The following is a 23,525-nucleotide window of genomic DNA, read 5'->3' as shown; positions in this document are numbered from 1 at the left end:
TTCAAAAACTACTAAATGTAACCTTAGTGTTATCTTTTAGTATTAAACTCACTTCAAAAGTTTTTTTATTTTGTTGCAAACTTGATTCCAAAACTAATATGTATAATTATTAATGTTAACATATGATTTTGTCATAATCTCAACCCAATTAATACCACTTTGGAAATTAATGATTCCTTACCTTGAATATTATCAATTTCAAAACACTATTTATTCCATATGTCCATCTACTTATCAAATAATGTACATCCAATAATTGTGTATGACTCAAAAAATATAGGAGTATGAAAATTCAAGTACTTGAAGGCTATATTAAAAATTATGTAATGTCTCCTAAAAAAACCGTAAAACATATATTTTAGGAAAAATTGATAAGAATAATCCCACCTTTACCCGGTCTTCCACCACTGGTACCACCTTCAATTAATCCAGCAATAATCCCACCTTTTACCCCTATATTCTCTCATTGGTACAGGTGACCTGTGACTTGTTTGACCGGCATAAATTACTGTTGACTTTTTTTTTTAAAAAAAAATCAAGTTAAAAAAAAGCCCTCCCCCCTCCTTAAACTAACCCCTGCTCCCCACACCCTTCCCCTGCTGTCACCTACATCATGTTCTATCAGCACCACCACCCTCTGCTTGTCCTCCAAAAATCGGTTTAGTACCCAAATTGAATTCATTCCACCCAAAAATCCATTCCGGACCACCCAGATCTGTTCGTTTTCAATTAATTTCCGAAATGTTGGTGGTTTGTTACGATGGATATGATGGTTATGAGTTTTCGAACGGTGGGTTTCGAAAGGAGATATTGATGGGGGTCGTTGGTTGTCGAATGGTGGGTTTTCAAAGGAGATAATGATAGTGGGTGTTGGTTGTTGCAATAGAGATGGTGGTTGTGGGTTGTTTCAATGGAGAATGGTGGTGGTTACGAAGGTGGAAGTGGTGGTGATTTTGGTGGTGTTGTGTGCTGGGGTTTGCATACGTTGGTTGCGGTGCTTGTGGGTTCGGGTTGGGCGATGGTGGTGACGGCGGTTGGTGGTGGCAGTAATTAGTGGTGTTGCTTTAATTAGGAACCATGAAGGGGGTAATGGTGGGGGTGACAACAGGGGGTGGGCGTGGGGATGGGGTGGGGGAGGGATGGTTTTAGGGGAGAAGGTGATGTTTTCGGGGGTGGGGGAGGGGTGTCAGAGGTGTGGCAGCGGTGGGGAAGGGGAGGTGGCAGCAGTGGGGGAAGGGGAGGTGGCAGCAATGGGGGAAGGGGAGGTGGCAGTAGTGGGGGAAGGGGAGGGGGATTTTATTTTTAAAGTAATTTTTTAATATATAAATTTGAATTAAGATTTTAATTAAAAATTTAAGGTTAAATTATATTTAATTAGTTGTTAATAACGTAATTAGGGAAGATTACCTATAATTGTAGGTCACCAACAGATGATGGCCCAATGAGAGAATATGGGGGTAAAAGGTGGGATTATTGCTGGATTAATTGTAGGTGGTACCAGTGATGGAAGACCGGGCAAAGGTGGGATTATTCTTATCAATTTTTCCTATATTTTAACTAGTCAAATTAGGTTCTAATCAAATTAGGTAAGCGAAAAAACGCACTATTTATAGAATTTCTGGAAAAAAAAATTGGTGGTTCATTTAACTCATGTCGCGTAATTTTGAACTGAAGTGGCTATAAGGTACAGTTTCTTACCAATGCAATGCAAATTTTCTTTATTTATCAAATTAAAATTGAGTCCTACATCTTTAAGCATATTAATTTTTTAGCATTGCACCATGTTAATAGAACACATACAATGATGAACTTCCAAAGAAACCCAAGAATAGCACTATTGATTCCTAGTGTATTCTGCAAAACTTAGACAAATAAGTTTCATGAAAGATAACTTCATATTAGTTAGAAAGATAGGTTTTGATAAGTTCATGTTAGTTCCATTTGAGCAAATAAAAGGGAAAGTAAACGCACCATAAAAGGAAACTTGAAAACACAACCAATATTCCTACAACTAGCTAATATTTTAACTGGTGCCATTAGACATACAAAATAGCCATGTGGAAAGAGTGCTTCACATGTATCAGTGCCATATAATAGCCATTGAGATGAACGAGGATCACTGTTGTTTATAAACATATATATTGATGTATTATTGCAAAGAACTTGGTAAAAATTCAATAACTCAAGAAACAACCTCCCGGTTGTAAGTCTCTCCCTCTCGCGCGCGCGCACATGTGTCGGCGCGCTGCTCTCTCGTCTTGTAAACAACAATCTAATAGTACAAATGTAGGACACTAATGGGGTACAATCAAAATGCAGCCCATCCTGCAGCACTGCTGTTGGTTGTCCCAGATCCGGCTTTAGAAGGGAGATTTCTCTGCAGATTGCATCATGTAAAAGGGAGAATAAGCACAATGAAGCAGCAACATGTTCTTTCCAATACGGTAAACAAGTATGATTCGGTCATACAAGGTAAGAAAAGATATGGGAACCGAAAAAGATCAGCATACTTTCTCATAAGATGTAACTATCAAGGGTTAAAATTATATAGAACAAAAAGTTTTCATGCAACCTTAGGAAACACATCCATGGAGTCAAAAGATGGCCTAACCTAAGAAAAGAATGACTACCAGTAAGGAGGGGATTTGCCCCTCTTTTGCACCAAAAAAAAAAAACACTCTTAACACCAAATTTTCTACAATGGCAACCTGGCAATAAGATCAAGGTCCTCTTTTGGTGTACAAAATCGAAAGAAATTGATGTTTCATTGTTTGCATTAAAACCTTCAGCAATAACAAATTGCGTTCAAGGAAAAATTTCCATTTAGTACCATTACATGTGACATAATAGTTAATACTATAGAAAAGACCATGTGTTATCAATACTTCCAAAAATGTACCATGAATTTCGGAAATTAGGTTCACTTAGATACCATCAACATCTGAAGGAGCTATCAACAAAAATAACCTAAAGTATCAAGATATCTTATCAACTAAGCAAAGCTTGGTCTAGTTGTGAGCTTGCATCTCACAACCGATTTAATCAAATGCCCCTAGAGGCACCTCTCCTTACCAAATAGCAACCCACCCACCCCCACCCAACCGGAAAAAAAATGTCTTATTAACTCTTATCTATGTCATTGTAACTCAGTGAAAATTTTCCTCTTATTAGCAATACTAAATGTGAGTTTCTCCGTCACCCAAATAAGAAAAAGTAGAATAACATCAAACAGAGAGGTAGTACTAACAAAACAAGGTAACTATATCTAAAATATGGCATATATCATGGTACCTAAATGAAAAAATTTCCTTCTACAATAGTGTCGAATGTGTGCTACCACCACAAAAGGAATTAATCAGTAGGTAGATGCTTTCAGCAGAGGACAATATCAAGCAGAGAGGTATTATATCTGGTTTTAGTATGAAAGTAAAACACTACAACATGTACTTTAAACAAGTTTTTGTGAAGCAAGTGTAATTATTTAAAAGGCAAAGTCCAATACACTTTGGCTCAACATGAGAGATATACCTCAAGTTGTGAAAAGTCAGACAAAGGATCGACAGCATGTCTTGCACTTTCCTTTGAGCCTTTAAGAGTGGTAATCGTCCTAGTAGCAGCAGGATCATTTGGTGGCGGTGGGAGTGGTGAACGAATCTTCCCAGACCCACTTGGAGGTGGAGCAAGGCTCAAGGGTTTTGGACTGCCAGCGCCTGAAAGCCCTGCAGGCTTCCCAGAAGAGAGCATACCTGTCCCACTTGCTATTTTGTGCTTCACATTTATCCGGATGGTTTCACCTTCCTGCAATAATGTTCACTCAGGACAAAAAAAGACTTTGGGGCTTTGTTGCAAAGCAAACTTATTTTTAAGTTACTGTTACATAGCAAACACCCACCAGCATCATTAACTGCGAATTTCAAACTTATTACTAATCATTGTGCCAGACACCCAGGTTCCTAGGTACAAGTTGTCTTTGTAAACTAATAGGTTTTAAAGGACCAGCTTGCCAAACTAAGAAAGCAAAGCATAATGGTCGAAAGATGTATGCAAGATTGCACCAAATATTGCTGTTTAACAGAGGTAACAGAGTCTTTGAATGAAGAAGAGGAAAGAAGTTTGAAGTTCTACAGACTTTGATTTATAATTATAACCTCCTTAAATTGTAGTAAAACTACATATAACCTGATCTGGTTCCACTGACCATTATGTCATGCCACTTTGTTGATTTAGTGATGAGGTTCTCAAGCTAGAAGCTACTATTCACTCTCATATAGTAAGTAATCAATTCACAAGTCATCTATTTGGATGCACAATCAGTTAAGTAACAACGCATAGTTACATGCATGCATACACAACATGACCAGCAAGTGAGAAGCGGACTGACAAACACATCCTGAGCTAATTTATCATTTCATCCCTGAGACAAGCGCAAGTTTCAATACATAATCCTCCAGCAAATCACCAGATAACCACCCTTCATATAGTTCAGTTTTATCAGAGAATATCCACTCTACACACTATTAAGACTAAACTTTATCCTAGCTAATTAGTAAACCACCGAACATGAAAATGAGGCCACCAAGTTAGTGAGCTATCCAATTAGCCCTAATCTTAGCTTCAATGATGAATATTCCTCTTGCCTCAAACTATTCCTATGCTTTACAAATTGCAAACCAAGAATTGCTAGCCTAGCACAATCTACCACATTCAGATCATTGTTAAAATACCGCCTAAGAGCAGCAGGAAGAGATCTCTAACAGCCTACATTCACTGAATCACAATTGTAATTAACCTGCTCGGCTACTGCCTAAAATTCACAGGAGTTTCATCTCAAAATGCCAATTGCACAATACATATATATATGACTAAGCATACTTCAGATTCGACTTTAATAAAATAAAACAATAAAACGTTTCTCAGGCCTTTCTTTTATATCTCTATTTTTACATTAAACATTGTCCTTTTTACATAATCAGAAGTCGAGCTTTAATATTGCTTCCCATCTCCGTGTCCCCAATACTCAATATTTATAATTGCATCTTAAGACTCCATAAAACTTCATCAGAATTCAGATCTCCAATAGAGTCAAGTCTCAACTAAAAAGTTGTCCTAACGCCTACCACTAGTAGCCTTACTTGAGACTTTCCTTCACAAAGTACCAATTTACCTTATACATCCAAATCTGCTAGTTGCTAACTGAATGTCATACATAAACGACCAGACCTCCCCTCCTTTCCCAAACCAGTTGAGCCATGAGCATCCTCAGGCAATCAGACCTCACTCTCACTTTCCGAATTTCCAAGTGTGTATCAACACATCATACATTATCCATTAGAAGCCAATCAAAAACCTAATAGATCAAGTCACTTTCCGAATTTCCAAGCGTGCATCAGACTATCAGTACATCATACATTTTCCATTAGAAGCCAATCAAAAACCTAACAGATCAAAGTCACTTTCCGAATTTCCAAGTGTGTATCAGTTAATTCCATTAGAAGCCAATCAAAAACCTAATAGATCAAAGTCACTTTCCGAATCTCCAAGCTATCTACACATCATACGTTTTCCATTAGAAGCCAATCAAAAACCTAATAGATCAAAATGAAGATCAGATCTTTGCTCGAGTGCACTCGTAAGCAGCTCAATTTACTATCACCTCATGATTTCTACTTCAAAGATACTTCTTCACGTTATGATTTTATTAAAAAGAATGTGATCAAGCTAACATCATAGCTTCCAGTAGATTCATTTCCCTAAACAATGCTCAAAAGCTTGCCACATAAACGAATTACAGATTTACGGAATCAAGACAAACAAAGCCAATCAAAAACCTAATAGATCAAAGTGAAGGTCAGATCTTTCCTCGATTGCACTCGTAAACAACAGAATTTACTATCACCTCATGATTTCTACTTCAAAAATACTCCTTCACGTTATGATTCTATTAAAAAGAATGTGATCAAGCTAACATCATAGCATCCAGTAGATTCATCTCCCTAAACAATGCTCAAAAGCTTGCCACACAAACGAATTACAGATTTGCAGAGCACAAACAATAACGTATCAATAAATACTAAGCTCAAACTTTTGCAAAATGAAATAATGATATAAAATACCTTTAATCTATGATTAACAGCAGGATGAATATCAATAGAATTCTCATCACCTTCACTAGCAGAAGCAGCAACCTCCTTCTCACTCTCTCTCTTAACATGCTTCTCATGATCAGACAACGCAACATTGAAATCAAAAGCTTCATTTCTCTCGGCAAACCCTAACCCTATGAAAGCATGTTTACCTGTTCCATCTTCGATCTTAAGCAAGAAATAACGACTAGAATCGAGCGCAGGTTCAACAGATTGATCGCGAAGTCCAGGATAAACGAAACAAGCAGCGAAAAGATCGCCAGAAATGGGATCTTCGAGGCGAATTTCAGCGCGAGATTTGCAGGAAACGACGCGAAGACGACCAGACCAGATCCTATCGGATTGAAGCCATTCACCGCATTTGAAACCTCCGGAGGTTGAGCGAGGGGGGATCTTGTAGACGGCGACTTCGCGGACAACGAGGAGAGTGTGTTCGAAGGAGTCGTCGTCGAAATCGTCGAAAGATGAGGAAGTGGAGGAAGAAGAAGGAGAAGACGCCATTGATGAGTGAGGTGAGAGAATAATGGAGGTTTTTTGAGTTTTCAGTGTGTAAGTCTGTAAGAAAATGGTGGAGGGAGAGTGGTGTGTGGGAAGAGAGAGAGATGAAATGGAGGTTGGTGTGAGTGTGGAGAAAACGTGGGTTGTAAGCGAGTTATTGTTGTTTGTTGTTATTAAAATTTGGTCAAAATGTCAGGTGATGGATTGGATTTCGCATCTAAATTAGGGAGTACTCCACACTACCAATCTACTACTAGTAGGAGTGGGAGGAACTCACAAGTCTCACAGCTGATCGTGGTCGCAAAATTACTTAAAATCGTTCTGCGTTTATTTTTAATAGACAATTTTACTCTTTTCTCTTTCGCACCACCCATCACCTACTATCACCTGCCATCACCTACCTCTCCCGTCACCACCCGCCACCTCCTCCACCACCCACCTTGTAAAAAATCAAAAAAAATTTAGGGACCATGGGGGCTAACATTCCACCCATGGTCCGCCAAAAAAAAATTGGTTTTATGCCCGATTGCCACCACGACAGAGTACCGGCGCAGGTTGAGTTCCGGCAACATCCATCAAGCTTGCAGGGTCCATCTCTGGGCGTTAGCATCAAGCGAGAGGAGAGAAATAGGGGGTTGGGTTTGTGGGGGACTGTTCGTGTGGCTTGCAGGGGGTGGGGGATGCTAGTGGGTTTGGGGTGGCTGTGTTAGATACATGGTGGTGGCAGGAGGTGGATGGTGGTGGAGTGAGGAGAGAGAAATAGTGTGTTGGAGTTATAAATGTAATTTCAACGTTTTTTAGAGGATTTCAAAGTAATTTTGAGACGATGAATAAAAGTTCAACGCGCGAATCATGCCCATCCGATTAGAGAATTGGGTGAGTTTGCATAGTTGTGTTCAAAAAAATTGAAAACTTATACGGGACAAAGCCATCCATTACTATTAATGGACGGTAGCAACAATAAAATATACCTAGACAAGTCAGACTTGTTCGTTAAATTTTTAGAGCATGTCTATTGAATAATGATCCAAAATTTTGGATCATCAATAATTTCATACTACTCTCTCTTCCTTCTCATTCATTGATCTACTATCACTTTTTATGACTTCTTCAGTGCTAATGGATGATCTACCACCACCCATCAGGGCTCGATGTAGCTTTAGGGCCTTATACAAAAACAATATAACGTAAAACATAAAGTCTAAGTGACAAAATAACTAAAGTACTTCCTTGTTTCTTTTTAAGTGCAATACTGTGACATTTTCTACTATTTGCATACTACACTTTGACTGTTTTCATTTACTAATATAAAATCTATATCTATACTAATATATTACAAGGTGTTCCTCAACAAATAATTGTGCCATATGGCGCTATCGCTTAAGGTATTGACTTAATATACTCCACATACAATTAAAAAAAATAAAAAATGCATGATATGAGATTTGATCGCATGACCTCAAGCTTGCATACTAAAATTTTTAACCACTAATCAAGTAATGTTTGTTGTTATTATTTCAAATTGAAATACTGTTAAATGAAAATTATGATTACCCGGAGCAAAGCATGTACCTACAAACTAGTGATGCTTAGAATATTGGAAATTTTGTTAATAATTACTCCCTCTATTTTATTTATCCTTCTCATTTTCATGTGTGCGTCTCCCAATGTACATCTCATAACTTAAATATCATTCACTATATATCAGTAAAAATTATAACGATTGAATATTAATAAAATACTAACTGAGACAAAATAAACAAGACCCCATGACTATATTTTTTCTTATAAATTGAAAAAATTTGGAGAGATTATCTCTAAGTATGAATAATGTCAAGATTCCAAGTAAGAAAAAAAAAAAGGAGTACCACACTTTGAGCACTTTTTTGAAACAAATACCTACTTCTGAAGTTTTATATAAATTCCAACTTTCTGCCATTTCTTTTGGAATCATTACCTAAATTTCGAAAAACCGTTAGTTTTGCTCCGTTAGTGGCATATGAAATTACCTTTTTACCTTCCACCACCATCACCATCAAGACATCACGAAACTGACTATTCTTGCGATCCCTTCTTTCTCCTAACCATCATTACGAGATGGTGATGGTTTCGTAGGTGGTTAATATTGTGGTGTGGGTCATTTTTTGGCTGATGGAGGTGGTGATGGTTTCGTAGTTGGTTAGGGAGGTGGGGTGGGATGGATTTTGAGTGTGTGGAGGTGGTGGTGACTTTGTTGTTGCTTGTGGTTGTGGGTGGTTGATTTTTGGGTGGGTGGGGATGGTGGTGGCGGCAACGGTGGCAAGCATGATTGTTGCATGTGCTAGGGATGGTGGTGGTGGATCTTAATTTCAGGTGCCACCAACCGAGCAAAACTATGTTTTTTTTGCAAGATTCCGTTAAGTCGTAGTTCCAAATAATTTGGTCAACCTTGGTATTTATATATAATTTCAGATAACTTAGATATTTATTTAAAAAAAGTGCCCAAAAATAGATTTATTGACAAATTTTCGTAAAATATTATTGAATTTGTTTTAATAAATATTTTCATAAAATTGGCTTTATGTAATATTTACTAATTCATAAGTTAATATATCAAAAGTTAATAAAGTTATGAATTGACAAACATAAAAGTTAATTTGTTGAACCATATTTAATTAGAAAACAAATAAAGTGTATGACAACGAAAAACATATCATTTAAATTTTCGTTAAAACTAGTTTTGCGTCTTGTACAATCATGTTGTTGATCATGTCAAATGAATTAAAAAAAAAAGAGAAGAATATAAATGGACACATTAAAAAATGACTTTTAGATAATAAAAAATTGGAGGGTGGATTAGTTATCCACTTTTACCAATGGCATACACCTTTTCTTTTAATTACTAAATTTACATTTTTTTATTATTATTCTCACTTAGAATCTTGACACTATACATATTTAGAGAGAATCTTTTTTTCCAATGTATAAGAAAAAAATATAGTCATGTTGGATCTTGTTTGATTCGTCTCAATTTGTACATTATTAATATTCAATCGTTATAATTTTTACCAATATATAATGAAAGATATTTAAGTTCAAAGATGTGTATTGGGAGATCTGCACAAGAAAGTGAGAACGATAAAAAAAACAGAGGGAGTATCTCATTATTTTCTCCAATAGTTCCACTCATATATTATCGTCCATTTCAAAATCAAGGTTGACCTAATTAGTTGAATATGTTCCTTCTGGCCTTGTGATAAGGGTTAATTTGATTATTCCCCTTCTTCCAGAATCTTCATCTAACCAAAAAAAAAAAAGTTTATTATTACTAATAATAATTTTGCTGTAATACAAACATGAAAGAGAGTAAACTTAAAAGAGCGAAGTTGGAATGAAGAATCGAACTCATAACATCTACTTGACTTGAATTCTAAAAGAATTAACTTTAACTTAAATTTTATAAAACTAAAGTAAAAAGACCTGAAAAGTTTGTATAGACTCTACTCTCATAGTATTTTGATCTAACTTTTACAAGTCAGTATCAGATAAAAATAGGCCTGACATTGGGTCAGGTTCGCGTTTGGATCAATAATAAATGAGTCAAAAAACCTCAACCTAAACGTAAACCATTTAATAAACATATTGACAAATTCAACCCTGACCGGACATATTTAATAACCGATTTATCCGTATAACCACTTAATCATAATTATTATTATATTAAAAAATAAGTATTTTCTTAAAAAGCTAAATGATTAAGTTCATTATTCAAAGTATGCATGTTCAGAGTTTTATAGAATAATTATGACCTACGTTCACGAGATTTTACTTTTTCTAACCAAATTTCAGATTTTTCAATATATTTTTTAATTTTTTTTTTCTATATGTTAAGTTAATAAGGTCAAAACATGTTTTTTGGTCGAAAATGTCAACATGAACTTAACCAATTTAATTAATTGGGTTAATCGTATTAATCCATTTACTTAAATGGGTTAAGAATCCCAACCCTAACGATTTATTTTGAGTTAAATCCGAAGTCGAATTGGGTCAACTTTCGCCAACCATAATTAAAAGTCTTGTCAAGTAACCAAGTACTACGACACGTTTCGGGCCTTTTATATTAAAAATCTTTACCCATCCTAGGAGAGAAAGGCTTGGTAACCAACTGTTTGAGTCCGAAAAAGACTCAAACACCAGAAAAAAAAAACACAATGGTACCATTATAATCTGACATTGGTATCAAATTGTTATCAGGACTGGTACCAAGGTATCAATATTTTCGGAGAATGGTACCAATATAACCTAGCATTGGTACCAAGCAAATGTTAGCCACATGCGCGTGAAATCTTCCAATGCATAAAATGACCAAATTACCCCGTTTTAGTCCCTAAGAGACTCTAACGGTTGGAAACTTGGAACTTGGAAGCCAACACAAGCTCCATCCTAGGATGTACACATAAAATCAAACCACTTAAACATCGGTATTATCGAAGCTCCATGGGGTTTCTTCTTCGATATCATCGATTTCATAAACAACAAACAACCACCAAATCACTAACTACACAAAAAACACCCACTTCCCTATTTCTTTCCTTTTTCCCTTCTCTCTAAATTCAATTACTTTGATTTAATTTACAAGAATTAGAGAAGAATCCCAACCCAAAAATGGCGATCTCATTGCCAAATTCTTCATCTTCTGCTGTTTCTGAAACACCCACCTGCAGTTTTCTCCCTATTCAACAAAACCATCATCATTCCATTTCTAAAATCTCCTTCTCTTATACTCCCAAGCTCAAATTTGGCCTCTTTTCCCAGGTTTATTCATTTCTATCTCTTCTTTTTATTAATCAATTAATGAATTATAGAAATTTTCAAGCTTTAAAGTGATAGTATCTGTTAATTAAGCTCAATTTTTAGTTTCTGGGTAGCATTATTGGCATTGTTTTAATTTTTTGAGCTTTAATTTTTGTGGGTTTTATTTGGTTTATGTGCTTTAAGTTTTCTTTTTACTGCTCTAATTTGTTGCCAATTTGCTGTTTGGATGAATTGTAATATAAAAAGTGAGAAAGTAAAGAATGATGCTTTTCAATGAAAGCAAAGTTATGAATTTGTTAGTTACTAGTTGAAGTTTTAATCATAATGCTAGTATGCTACTATGTGTTTAATTCATTGTAATTAAGGATTGTAAATTTGTTTATATTGATTGAAGAGGTGTCATGTGCTCTTTTAGGCAACCTAATGCTGAATAAAGGATATCTAGGTGGTTGTATTACATATATATAGCCTTACATGCACGCAATGCGTGTGATAGCGTGTGATAGCATGTGAAGTAGAAAATGAAATTAATTGGGTAGAAAAACTGTCTTTACATCTTGTTTTCTCAAAAAACTGATGTTTGGTTTAAATGTCCTACTTTCCCCTTTTTTCATTCAAAATGAAATAGTTAGTTATCTCCCTATTTTTTTTTTCTTTCATTCCTTTTTCTATTTTTTGGTGTCCTCCATGTGTTGTTTTATATAATAGAGATGATTATGGAGATCTTGAGCTTCAGAATGATTCTGGACCAACATATTTTATTCTAGAACCATGTATGACCAATAGTCTTTCCTTGGTCATGTTTAAAAATTTCAATGATGAACATTTGATATCTGGTTTTGAGTTGCGTGGTGAGCGGCCTTATTTAGTAGTGTGGTTGATGATAATGGTGTAAAAAAAATAAAAATCCACTAAATCGGCATGCTTACTTGATTTTTTTGCTACATCTTCACCTATTGAAGACAATGTTAAAGCGGAGATAGAAGGGCACAAGCATATGCTTTTATATATTGTAGTCGATATCGCCTTATAACTAAACTAAGGTGTCTTATTCTTGATAGTCGGGAATTATGTGCACTGAAACGAGTCATACCTAGGAGAGGATGGCGAACATAGAGAGATAAACAGTTTGAAAGATTGGAATTGGTAAAAGACTATAAGAGTGTTTTCTTTTTTACTACTTTGCTGTTGCTTGTTGTTAGTGGATCCTTATTGTTATACTATTGGACTAATTGGTTTTCTATTGTGAATTATGTAGACTACTTCAAGCCGCATTGTCGCCGTGAAGGCTCAACTAAACAAGGTGAGTCTCCTTTTTGTCAGATTGGGTTTATGATCTCTTATATAGGTGAGAAGCTCATATATAACCAATTTCTTTTGGCCTTCAAGGTTGCCTTAGATAATTCTAATAATGCTCCACCTACTCCACAAGCAAAACCTGCACCACCGGCTGAAGAAACGACAAACAATGAGGTGTCAGGAGGATCTTCCCCTACAGTGTCGGCTTCAGAAGAATCAATCTCTGAATTTGTGAGCCAAGTTGCCAGTCTTGTCAAGTATATACACTTCTTACCTTCTTTCTCACTTACACTAGTGATAGAGATATGAGAAGACATTAGAAAGGTTAGGGAAACAAGGGAATATGATGAAATAGTTGGGAAAGATGGATGAACAAGAAGAAAAGAAAGTAAACATCGAGATAATAAAATATTCAAAGTGTAACATTATTTTTTTAGGAGAAAACGAAGCAGAAAATATTGAGATACAGAAACTGTTTTTGTGATATTATTATTGTCATGAAGAGAGGATAAGGGATTTGAATATCAGGAGGAAGAATAAGAATTAGAAGGAAGGAAATCAGTTTTCTCTATTTTCAATATTATCAACTAGATTTCTGAAGTTATGTTAACAATCTATGTTTCGTGCTCCAGGCTTGTGGATTCAAGAGACATTGTAGAATTGAAATTAAAACAACTTGACTGTGAGATATTGATTCGCAAGAAAGAAGCTGTTCAACAAACACATATTCCCAATCCTGCACATGTAATTACAATGCAATCACCTCCTACAGTAGCACCTTCCCAAGCTCCTCAGTCTTCACCACCTACTTCTGCTCCGCCATTACCGGCCCTGGCGCCTGTTGCCAAGCCAGCTAAGCCATCACTTCCACCTTTCAACAGCCCTATGTCAGGCACATTCTATCGCAGTCCGGCTCCTGGTGAGCCACCATTTGTTAAGGTGGGTGTATACCTCATTCTTTTGGGTGTTTATTTCTATGATTTATATATCCCTTTGCCTTCTATAAAGTTAAGGTTTAATTTGTACTTTCCTTAGGTTGGAGATAAAGTTCAGAAAGGCCAAGTCATATGCATTATTGAGGCCATGAAGTTGATGAATGAAATTGAGGTATGCCATAGCTTCTTCAAACATGATAAAGTTGGGATTTTGAGCATTGTGATTATTATAATCGATATAATACTTGAAAGAACTAAATGATTTGGACTCATGTCTCCTTCCCAATATTGCACAAATATATCCTTACCGATCAATAGATATATCCTCGAAAATTTCCGAAGATATGTTGTTATAACCTATTGCATTTCCTTATACATATGTCAATGCTTCTATATAGGCTGATCAATCTGGAACCGTAATCGATATTCTTGCTCAAGATGGGAAACCCATCAGCATCGAATCGGTAAGCTTACTCGTCAAGTGAAGTAGATTGTTGCCATTCTTTGCTCACTTTATCTTGTTTTGACTTCATTGGTGCATCTTTTGCAGCCTCTACTTGTAATCCAGCCTTAAACAGACAGTGGTTGCTGAAGCTGCATCAATTGACATTATAATGACAGTTGAACATCAACTATGTTAAGATGTATTAGTATTGTTTGATGGTTATAGTCTTTTACTAATCTTTTATTCTATTTGCTAGGAAGTGGGAGTAAGGTTGTGAAGCCTTGCAAGTATTTCTTCTATGTATTTTATGATATTATCTGTTGTGAAATAATGTTCCTGATGCTATTTTTTTCTTTTAGGTAATTTTTCCTTTTTTTACATCTAAGTTCTGGAAGTTGTGATTTAAGATGTTGTGGTGAAATATTTTCGCATTGGTTTAGCTATTTATCGTACATTTCACAATATATACACCATCTTTTTTTTTTTGGATGTTTCACAATACATGCATCATTTTCTCTTTTGGATGTTTCAGAGTACATCTCTTCCTTTAGGGTTTAAAATGCAGTCAAAACAATCTCTCGTCTCATCCTTGATATGTGTGTCATAGAAACGGTGCATGTGTTGTGAAACAGATGTCGTATGAAATAACACATTAGGGATATATCTTCATCCTCAATGTCTTTTTGTTCTCGGCGCGCCCACAATCAAAGCTCAACTTTGCAGCAAAACTAACACCTGGTCTTAATTGTGATTCGCCTATAAATCAATGTCGAATGCTTATGAAAACATCGGATTAGGTGGTTGCTTCTGTGCATGGTTGTCGAGAAGTTAATAATGTAAAAAACTGTCTCTCTAACATGAGAGTGAAGCATGCTAACAAAATCAGACCATTTTACAAGGTGTGGCTCCGAAAGATTCGAAAGATTTTAGAATAGGCCATTAATGGCGTGCTTTTGGAAAGAATTTCCTTGTCCGTCTTTTCCATTGTCATACTCTTTTCAGGGGGAGAATCATATGGGAGCCTAATGGTTGGAGCTCCCACCTCCCAACCTCATAGTCGGGAGTTCGACTCTCATCAACCTCATATTTGCCTATTTGGGGTGTTTGTGTGGATATTTGCTTCTAATTTTAGTTTGAAACTTAGGGATACCCCGTACATTTTGAAAACTTAGGGTGTATAAAGTGAATTTTCTGAAAATTCGGAAGTATTTGGTGAAAAAATCTTAAACTTTACTAATATCAAGTTTCAACACCATACTCCAATACCGGCCATTCTTATAATGCATAAAGCACAATATTTCATATGCTATTAGAATTATGTCAAAATTGAGACATCCCAGCGTAAAAGCACTATGACAATCAAAAATATAATATATAGTTAAAGTGATTAACTTATTATCAAGTTAAGGGGCCAACACTCTAAAGATATATTATGTTTTTCTATGGAACACCTCTCGCATATATTATCGAATTACAATTTTTCCAAAAAGATTGTCTGTTGATTTGTTGTAGTCGCAAGGATTTTTCTTAATTGAAAAATTAACCACAACTGTGATCCCACATTAGTATTATTTTTTCAATGTATCAATTTTTCAGTAATCCAATAGATCTACGACCTTAAATTTATTTACAGATAAAAGACTAAGAAAAGTCTATGACTCTCTCTGTCTCAAAATATAGTTTTCATCCATTTCGGGTGTCCCAAAATATAGTTCTCATTTTCATATTTAGTTCTACATTTTTGCGTAATTTGTCTGGACAAACCGTGTCCCATCATTTATTTGCTTATTGATTTTTTTTTTTGTTTATTCAACCAAAATGTTATAATTAATAGTTTTCCACCAATTATTCTCTTTTCTCTCTCCTAAAAGCATATTTTCCCATTCAATATTTATTTAAATAAATACAAAATTTTATTATATCTCTTAGATTTTTTATTTTGGATCCATATTAAATACGAAGGCGATACAAAATACATATCTCTATTATATAAGCCAAGGGAGGAGGTGTAACGTCCTCTTTTGAAGTGACTAAAATACCCTTAATGATTTAATTAATGGAATGAAAAAAATTACAAAAGCAAATCATTTAAAAATTCTCATTCCAACTTGCCATTTAAAAGAAGTTTGAAATGGTATATGCATCAAATACTTCAATCAAAAATTAAATGGTCAAAATATTTATACCTTATAAAAAAAGATGGCATACATAACGTGCACATGAAAAGTCTGAACATTCACTACCTTTGATACTCTTTAATTCAGTTAAACCAACTCATTATTTTTGTTCTTTCTGTTCAATATTCATTCACAAAAAATTAATGTTAACAATCACTCACAACCTTTTTTATTTTTTTACATTAGCGAATTAATATATCTAAATTCATCTAAGTGTTGAATCTTTCACATTTAAGTTTAATCATAAATAAAGTACGAATGGAGTATCTAATAGAATAAGAAATTTTGAAATTAACGCACGCATCGCGTACATATGAAGGCTAGTGGGAACTATATTATGGGACAGAGGAAGTATGTGCAGTGTTACCAATGTTTTTACTTTGAGTTAAGTGAGCTCTTCGGCCCTTTGGCTCTTTTATTTCTCTTCCCTTTTCTCAACTCTCAAGGTCAGTTTACTCTTATTTATCCTTTTTTTTTTTTTTTTTTATTGATGTTCATCTTCAAATTCTTCGATTATTTCAATTATTTTCTTCAGAATTGTCCTTTGGCTCGATAATTCTGTTTGATAATTCCACAATTACGCGGTTGTTAATTAATTAGGGTGATGTTTGGGTTAAATTTTGAGAAATTTAGGGCTAATTTTTTTAACAAATCGATTGAGTTTTGATAATTAGGGTTTTCATTTCATTATAAATGCAGCCGCACAATTATTAGTTGCTTAAACTCAATCTGATTCAACTAGTTGATTATTGTGGAAGCAGATTTATCAGATAATTGGAGAAACTTTGATGTTTACATTTACGTACTTTGAGTTTGGTACAATAATTTTGTCAATATGTCGAAGATGATTTATTAATTTGTTAATTACTTGGATTTTTGTAGGTAAATGCACCCTAATTAGGTTATTATTCGTCAATTTGTTACTTTCAGTTCCATTATAGGGTGTGATTTTGATTTGTTGTTGGTCCGAGTTGTAACAGAAGTTTTGGTTCTTTAGTGAAGGGTGGAAAGATAGGTGTAATTTGTGTGTGGCAAGATGCTTCAAATCCGTCTTAATAAAGGCGCGTCTTTAGACGGAGGCAATGGAGCAACGTCGTTGCCAGGGGAGACTGTCACTGTGGCATGCCCTGATCATCTTGTTCTTGCTGACCTTCCAGTTGCCAAGGGTCTTGGTTCGGCAACTGCTGCTTCGTTTGTGAAGATTGTTGGTCGTAGATCCCGAAGACAGCTTGCTGAGCGAGTCCATTTTTGTGTCCGTTGTGATTTCCCTATTGCAATTTATGGCCGCCTGGTATGCTCTTAGTAAATGCAACTTTTGCTCATGCTGTAATGTGTTATAAGATTGTATAAAATATATTGATCTAGTGTCATCGAAATGTGCATAAACTTGGACAATAAGCATATTTTTGTCCATATAAACGAGACAAAAGATATTAATGGGTAGAACAAGGCTATTCTGTCCTACAAAGATATAGGAATAATTAAGGAATAGCTCATTTCCCTACTTGCAGTTTGGTAGCATGAAGATTCATTATTGTTGAAACCAAATATTGGTTGCTTGTCATTTTCTTCTTTAATTCCATTTTAACTAAGCAGCTGCGAATTTTATGGTTTCTCGTTTCTTTTCTCTTGTTGGAGCAAACCAGGTCTTTCTTGTCAAATGTACTCGAATCTTAAGTGTTTATTGTGGTATATCGTTATGTCAAATGTTAATTGTATCAGATTTAGCTAAATTCCCTAGGCATCAACCAATGGCCTTTTATCTATGTAGGATGTGTAGGTATAGTGAAGTCTTTGTATGAATAGCTTTATAAAAGTCAATTTGGCTCTTTCTCCCTCATCTAAAAACTAGTTTAGGTGTAAGAATTGTATAGTTGGATCTCTTTTCGACTGAGGTTAGCCATAGGAAATGTTTATCTTTGAGGTATATTTATAAAGATGAGTACTTAGCTAAGGATGCCTTTTCATGTCACTATCTTTGCTAGAGGACTGATTTGTTGAGATCGTATCGTCTGAAATCCACATAAAGGCCGTAGTTAAAGCCAGTAATCCTGTTCCTATTTGTCTAGTGATACATGTGCTCACGTTCGGTTCTCTTGGAGACATTCAGGGCTATGTGGGTTGCTGATGAATAACGATGTTGTCTTAAGTGGTTGAATTGGAAACCAAACTATCTTAGGTTATTGCTAGAATTTTTTTGGGAGGGGAGGGTTTGGCTTTATAAACAGATATGAAATTCCTTAAGCATCAAACTTTTATATCATAAAACTAGGTGATAAGTTATATCAGAGCTCCTATGGCAATTGAGTGATATTATAGAAAGTTATTAGCAAGCTCTGTAGTCAATATATGCTTTTCTCAGCATCCTTGATACATGATAGAGATATAGGTTAGACTTTGTGGTTGGAGGATGAAAATTTTAGATGATTTAGGTCAAGTGTAATGTGAATTAGCCAGCTGGTTCACTTAAAGACTTTTTGGCAATTATTGCATCATGAAGGACAATGCCTACTCACCGTTCTAGTATGTGTCCTGCATTCATTTGTTTAATAATTGGATATTGTGTGATTTTTGCAGAGTCCGTGTGAGCATGCTTTCTGTCTTGATTGCGCTAGGAGTGATTCAATCTGTTATCTGTAAGTGCTTAAAGCATTTGAAATGATAGTTGGGTTAGTACTTTAGATATATGACAAACTCTTTAAATGTTCAGGTGTTTAATGATATGAATATATGATGCCTCATTATGATAACTTATGAAACCAATTCTGTTTGTTCCTCTATCCCCCCCCCCCCCCCCTTACCTAAAAGATTATTGGGAAATTCTTTATGATACACCTGTAATTTTTTGATGCTTTTATTTGGTAGACTAAGAAATGTTTAGATCCATACGGTACCCTTTGATTTGAATGCATATTACACTCTAATGTTCTGTTTAAATTATTTTATTTTCTTAGCCGATGACATGTTGTAATTATAAAAATACACTTATTATAAAAGAAAATAAACTCATGCCTGTCCCTTCTCCCATCAATTCCCCTTCTGCCATGGCCATTAGTCACCATCACATTCCATTTTTTCCTCAGTGTAACTATTTCCTGAATGTTTTTGGTTTCTCTCTTTTCACTTAGTTTATTGTGTGCTCTTTATCTGATGTATTTTGTTGAGGTGGTATAATGGTGATGGGATAAGTATTAGTGGATGAGGATTTTTTTGGAGTTACTGCTGAATTGGAATGATGGAGGCAAGCATTAGAATATCGAGGGTTTAGGCTGAATGAGAACAAGATGGAGTACGTGAAATGTATATTAGTGATGGGAGGGAGACAATTGGGGATGCAGTAAGTGGTAACGCTGGATGGAAAGGAGTTGCACATCAGAGAGTGTTTTATGTACTTTGGGTCAATCTTACACCGATGAAGTTGTTAATTAAGACATGATTCTGGATTTGGCTTACATAGAGAGGGGAAATTTGGATTTTGCGCCATCATAGTGTACCTCTGAGGTTGAAAGGAAAATATTAATAGGATAACTGATAACTGTTAGACCAACTTTGTTACATGTGTCTAAATGTTGGGTTTTTATGAAAAATTATATTAAGAAGCAGGGATACGCAAGTTGCGACTGATGCGTGGGGATATATCAACACAATAAGAGAGAGAATTCCGGGTGAGAATATTCGAATGAGAGTTGGAATTGTACACATTGAGGGTAAGATAAGGGAAAATTGGTTAAAGTTAATTGGGAATGTGAGACATTGTCTAAAAATGCAGCGGCTAGGGTAGTGGAAGGCTGAGATTAAGGAGATTGCAGGAGATATCAAGGTTGACCAAATAGGACTTGGATGGAGGGCGCTAGGAACGATGTCGTTTGTAGCCTTGTAGGAAGCGAGGAGCATGTAGCACACTAGCACTTGTGATAGGAAAGAATGGAGGCAAAAGAACCATGTAAACAACTGGAGATCAAAATCTTGACTCATGTGGTGGACCCTTTTTAATGGGATTAAGGCTTTGATATTGTTGTAGTTGCTGTTATGGTTATTGCTGTTGCAGTATTTTACTCTTACGAGAAATCTATCAAGTGGACTTGAAGAACTTATATATTGTATCCATGAGTTGTTCAAGGTGTGATACTTACCTGCAATATTTGCTCTTCAAGGCAACTCATCTCTGTTTTCTTTAAAAAAAAACTTTGACCCTTTTTGAACTACGAGAAGATGAGAGGGGGGGGGGGGCATGCTGAATGGAGAGCAGTAAAAACTCAACAAAGTAGGGCTGAATTTTTTACTTAAACGACAAAATTTTATATGGCAGGAAATGAAGTTGCAAAACCCTTGAAAACCTAATGAGCAGTATTATCTACCTAATGAAATAAACTGTAAAAGCTATGTATGCAAATTCTTCATTTCTTTTCAAGTGCCTGATTAAATTCTCGACGGCCAAATCTTCATTTGGCAGCAAAATTAGGGAATTTTTTTTATATAGGCTGAGTCTAACACCTAGAAACTAGTTATGTGTCGGGCACTAGAAGTCTAACACTTAACTCTTGAATTTTTTTACTATGTTTTTTTTCCCTATTAATAGAATTGGACTATGCATTATAAAGAATTATGTATAAGCTACTGGGTACCCAGTTAATTGGTTTTATTTCAACAACTGCTTTCAAGCCAAATTTCATTAGTTCAACATGTCATACTAGATTTCATCACATCACATATAATTGTTTAGAATTCTTTATCCATGTATGTGATTTATCAATGATACTGTCGTATACTTAAACTTGAGTGCTATTTTGTGTTAACACAAGTTCACCAGGTCCTTAGAACCTAAGATATCAGTCATTGTTCTGCACTATACTAAATAGTATTTTATCTTTTTGTCGTATTTCTTACTCACCCTTTTCAAATATAGTTCGAGTGCTGTCATTTGGCACGTCAGTTTGTCTTCCTGCATATTTTTCCTTTTCTTTATTTTTAGTTTTGGTGTTTTCAATTTTCTGAGTGGACGGACTCATCAGAGAAAGTATAAATTGGAACACTTTTTTTGTGTCAGATGTGATGATCGGATCCAGAAGATACAAACTATCAAAATGATGGAGGGAATCTTCGTTTGTGCTGCTCCCCACTGCCTCAAGTCGTTTTTGAAAAAGTCTGAATTTGAGTCTCACATACATGAAAGCCATGCTGACTTACTTCAGCCAAATATGAAGAAGGAGGATATGAATGAATCGGAGGGATCAGGACTAAAGCAATCTTCAAATTTAGATACAACTCTTCGAGGTCCATCAAGGTCAGGTTTCTCTCCTAGCTCAAATCATCAGGTTAATGAACGTGAAGATAAAACTCGACGTCAGCAATCTAGAGACCAACCTCCACTCCGACCGCTTATGCAACCAAAACCACCCTCGTTTTATGGACAATCCCACCCTTCTGATGGGCAACCCGACAACCGGCAAATGAGCCTTGATGGGTCAGGTCAAAGTCGGATGCAGCAGCAAAATGTTGATGCACAGAGCGGATCGCAGCAGGACTTTAGCCAGTTTTCAGACAAACAGCAGCAAGGAATTCTGCCTGATCCACATCGAGATTACCCACCAATGTACCCGCAGCAGCCACCTAATTTTTCGATGCCTGCTAATGCAAACCCGATGATGATGGGCCCGCCTCCATTTGGCTTTCCTCCATTCCCATCTGACGGAGCTCCACCCTTTTACGGTGCACCAATTCCCTATGAGATAGCACGATCAGACTCCACCGGAGAAGGTGGATCCGAGCAAGGGTCAGTATTGGGTTTTACACCGGGACCTGGTGGGCCTGTTAGTTTCTCAGAAGGTTATCCTCGTCCTTGGAATGGAGGATCCTCAAATGTTCCTTTTGAAGCTGTCCAGGGTGGCCAAGGCATGATGGCAGCACAACAAGGCATGCCGCCGCCGCCACCTCCACCAGGGCCACCTCCTCCTCATTTGATGCAGCATAAACATGGGTACTTTTCAGGTGATGTGAGTAATGATGGTAAGAACTATGGATGGCAATCAGAGCGGCGCGATGGTTTTGGAAGTAGCCAGGACTAGTGCAACTTTCTCTGGTTATAATGTTTTGTGTTATATCTTTTTCACATTTTCTCAAATGTCATACAACCATATCGGACAAGTTTCCAAGTAGTAATAGTTGATCCTTTAATTTGGTTCATTTTCTGTTGAATACTTTGGCCTTGATATTGCGCTGTTTTCTTATCCACATTGATGATAGATTTACAATGATGCAAGTCTAACCTTTACTCTGGATAAAATATATTAGGCTAACTGAGATTTTCGTAGAAGCAATTCATCTTAAAAAATATAAAGTCTGTACAGTTCTTAGGTTGCTAATATAATAAACAAGAGAAAATTACCCCAATTAAGCAACAATTAATTAGCTTGAAATTATTACCACCCCAAGAAAAAGCTCGATATTCAGTTCTTGGGGAAATATAATTTATAAAACAGTTGTTGTACTCGGACCTCATTTTGTCTTTATGAGGACATGAACGAACTACATTAGAGACTCGATTGTTCGGAATCATAATTATTCACTACTGGCAAAATCTATTATATGTTCGCACTTTTTTTTTTTTTAAGATGGTAAGATGAAAGACTTTACTGTCAGACATCTTGGACTTTGGAAGGAGGGGGAATGGTAAAGGAAATCTCACTCTAAAGAGCTTCTAGTGAGACCAAATATTTACCACTAGGTCAAGCCTTGCATAAACATTTAACATTATACATTTGCACTTGGATATATATATAGCTAAAAGAAAGGTAAATCTTTGCAGTGCGGATGATATGTATTCTACGCGTTTTCACGTACACTAACAAAGACACCCATTATTGCATGACAAATTTAATTAAGAAAATACTCTACTCCTATTATTTAATAAATGTCAACTAGTTAAACTTGATTAAATCTCTGAGATTGTCTACTATTAGACTATTAGTGAGTAATAATCAATATTCAACTGATTGACACCAGTAACAAGGGACAGCAGATAATCTAAGGATTTGCAGAGGTATTGAGCAAGTTGCATGTTTCTCTATAGATGACAAATCATTTCCATTTGGTATATTTTACTATCATTATATTAAACATCATGATTAATTAATCAGCCAGATTATGAATCTTATCAGGATTTGATATTATATGGGCATATTATTTTCTGGGATTTCAAAATTAAAAAAAAAAAACCTGGCATTCTAAGATGTAA

General features: G+C 35.7%; 3 protein-coding genes across 4 annotated transcripts; 2 read left to right on the top strand and 1 right to left on the bottom strand.

Moving 5' to 3' along the window:
• Positions 1 to 2,120: 2,120 nt before the first annotated feature.
• LOC104894720 (hypothetical protein) lies at positions 2,121 to 6,845 on the bottom strand. The gene is made up of 3 exons (XM_010681017.4): positions 6,114 to 6,845; positions 3,529 to 3,798; positions 2,121 to 2,377 (listed from the first exon to the last, which is right to left on the bottom strand). Exons 1-3 carry the CDS (start codon positions 6,642 to 6,644, stop codon positions 2,309 to 2,311), a joined length of 870 nt encoding a protein of 289 aa, XP_010679319.2. The 5' UTR covers positions 6,645 to 6,845; the 3' UTR covers positions 2,121 to 2,308.
• Positions 6,846 to 11,058: 4,213 nt separating this feature from the next.
• Positions 11,059 to 14,492, top strand: LOC104894718 (biotin carboxyl carrier protein of acetyl-CoA carboxylase, chloroplastic). Its single transcript, XM_010681016.4, has 7 exons — positions 11,059 to 11,435; positions 12,694 to 12,738; positions 12,825 to 12,991; positions 13,367 to 13,673; positions 13,770 to 13,841; positions 14,068 to 14,133; positions 14,220 to 14,492. The coding sequence occupies exons 1-7, from the start codon at positions 11,286 to 11,288 to the stop codon at positions 14,241 to 14,243; spliced, it is 831 nt and encodes a 276-aa protein (XP_010679318.2). The 5' UTR covers positions 11,059 to 11,285; the 3' UTR covers positions 14,244 to 14,492.
• A 2,126-nt stretch (positions 14,493 to 16,618) lies between these two features.
• On the top strand, positions 16,619 to 22,522 carry LOC104894717 (E3 ubiquitin-protein ligase HAKAI homolog). Of its 2 annotated transcripts, none has more exons than XM_010681015.4 (4): positions 16,619 to 16,737; positions 17,289 to 17,582; positions 18,869 to 18,927; positions 21,339 to 22,522. In XM_010681015.4, exons 2-4 carry the CDS (start codon positions 17,328 to 17,330, stop codon positions 22,354 to 22,356), a joined length of 1,332 nt encoding a protein of 443 aa, XP_010679317.2. In that variant the 5' UTR covers positions 16,619 to 16,737; positions 17,289 to 17,327; the 3' UTR covers positions 22,357 to 22,522. The 2 variants fall into 2 exon arrangements, with proteins under 2 accessions (XP_010679317.2, XP_057251297.1); XM_057395314.1 differs by having other exon boundaries at positions 16,719 to 16,737; positions 17,272 to 17,582.
• The last annotated feature ends 1,003 nt before the right edge of the window (positions 22,523 to 23,525 follow it).

This window comes from Beta vulgaris, chromosome 5 (assembly GCF_026745355.1).
Source record: "Beta vulgaris subsp. vulgaris cultivar EL10 chromosome 5, EL10.2, whole genome shotgun sequence".
NCBI lineage: Eukaryota > Viridiplantae > Streptophyta > Magnoliopsida > Caryophyllales > Amaranthaceae > Beta > Beta vulgaris.
This window is presented reverse-complemented; position numbering and strand designations above follow the sequence as displayed.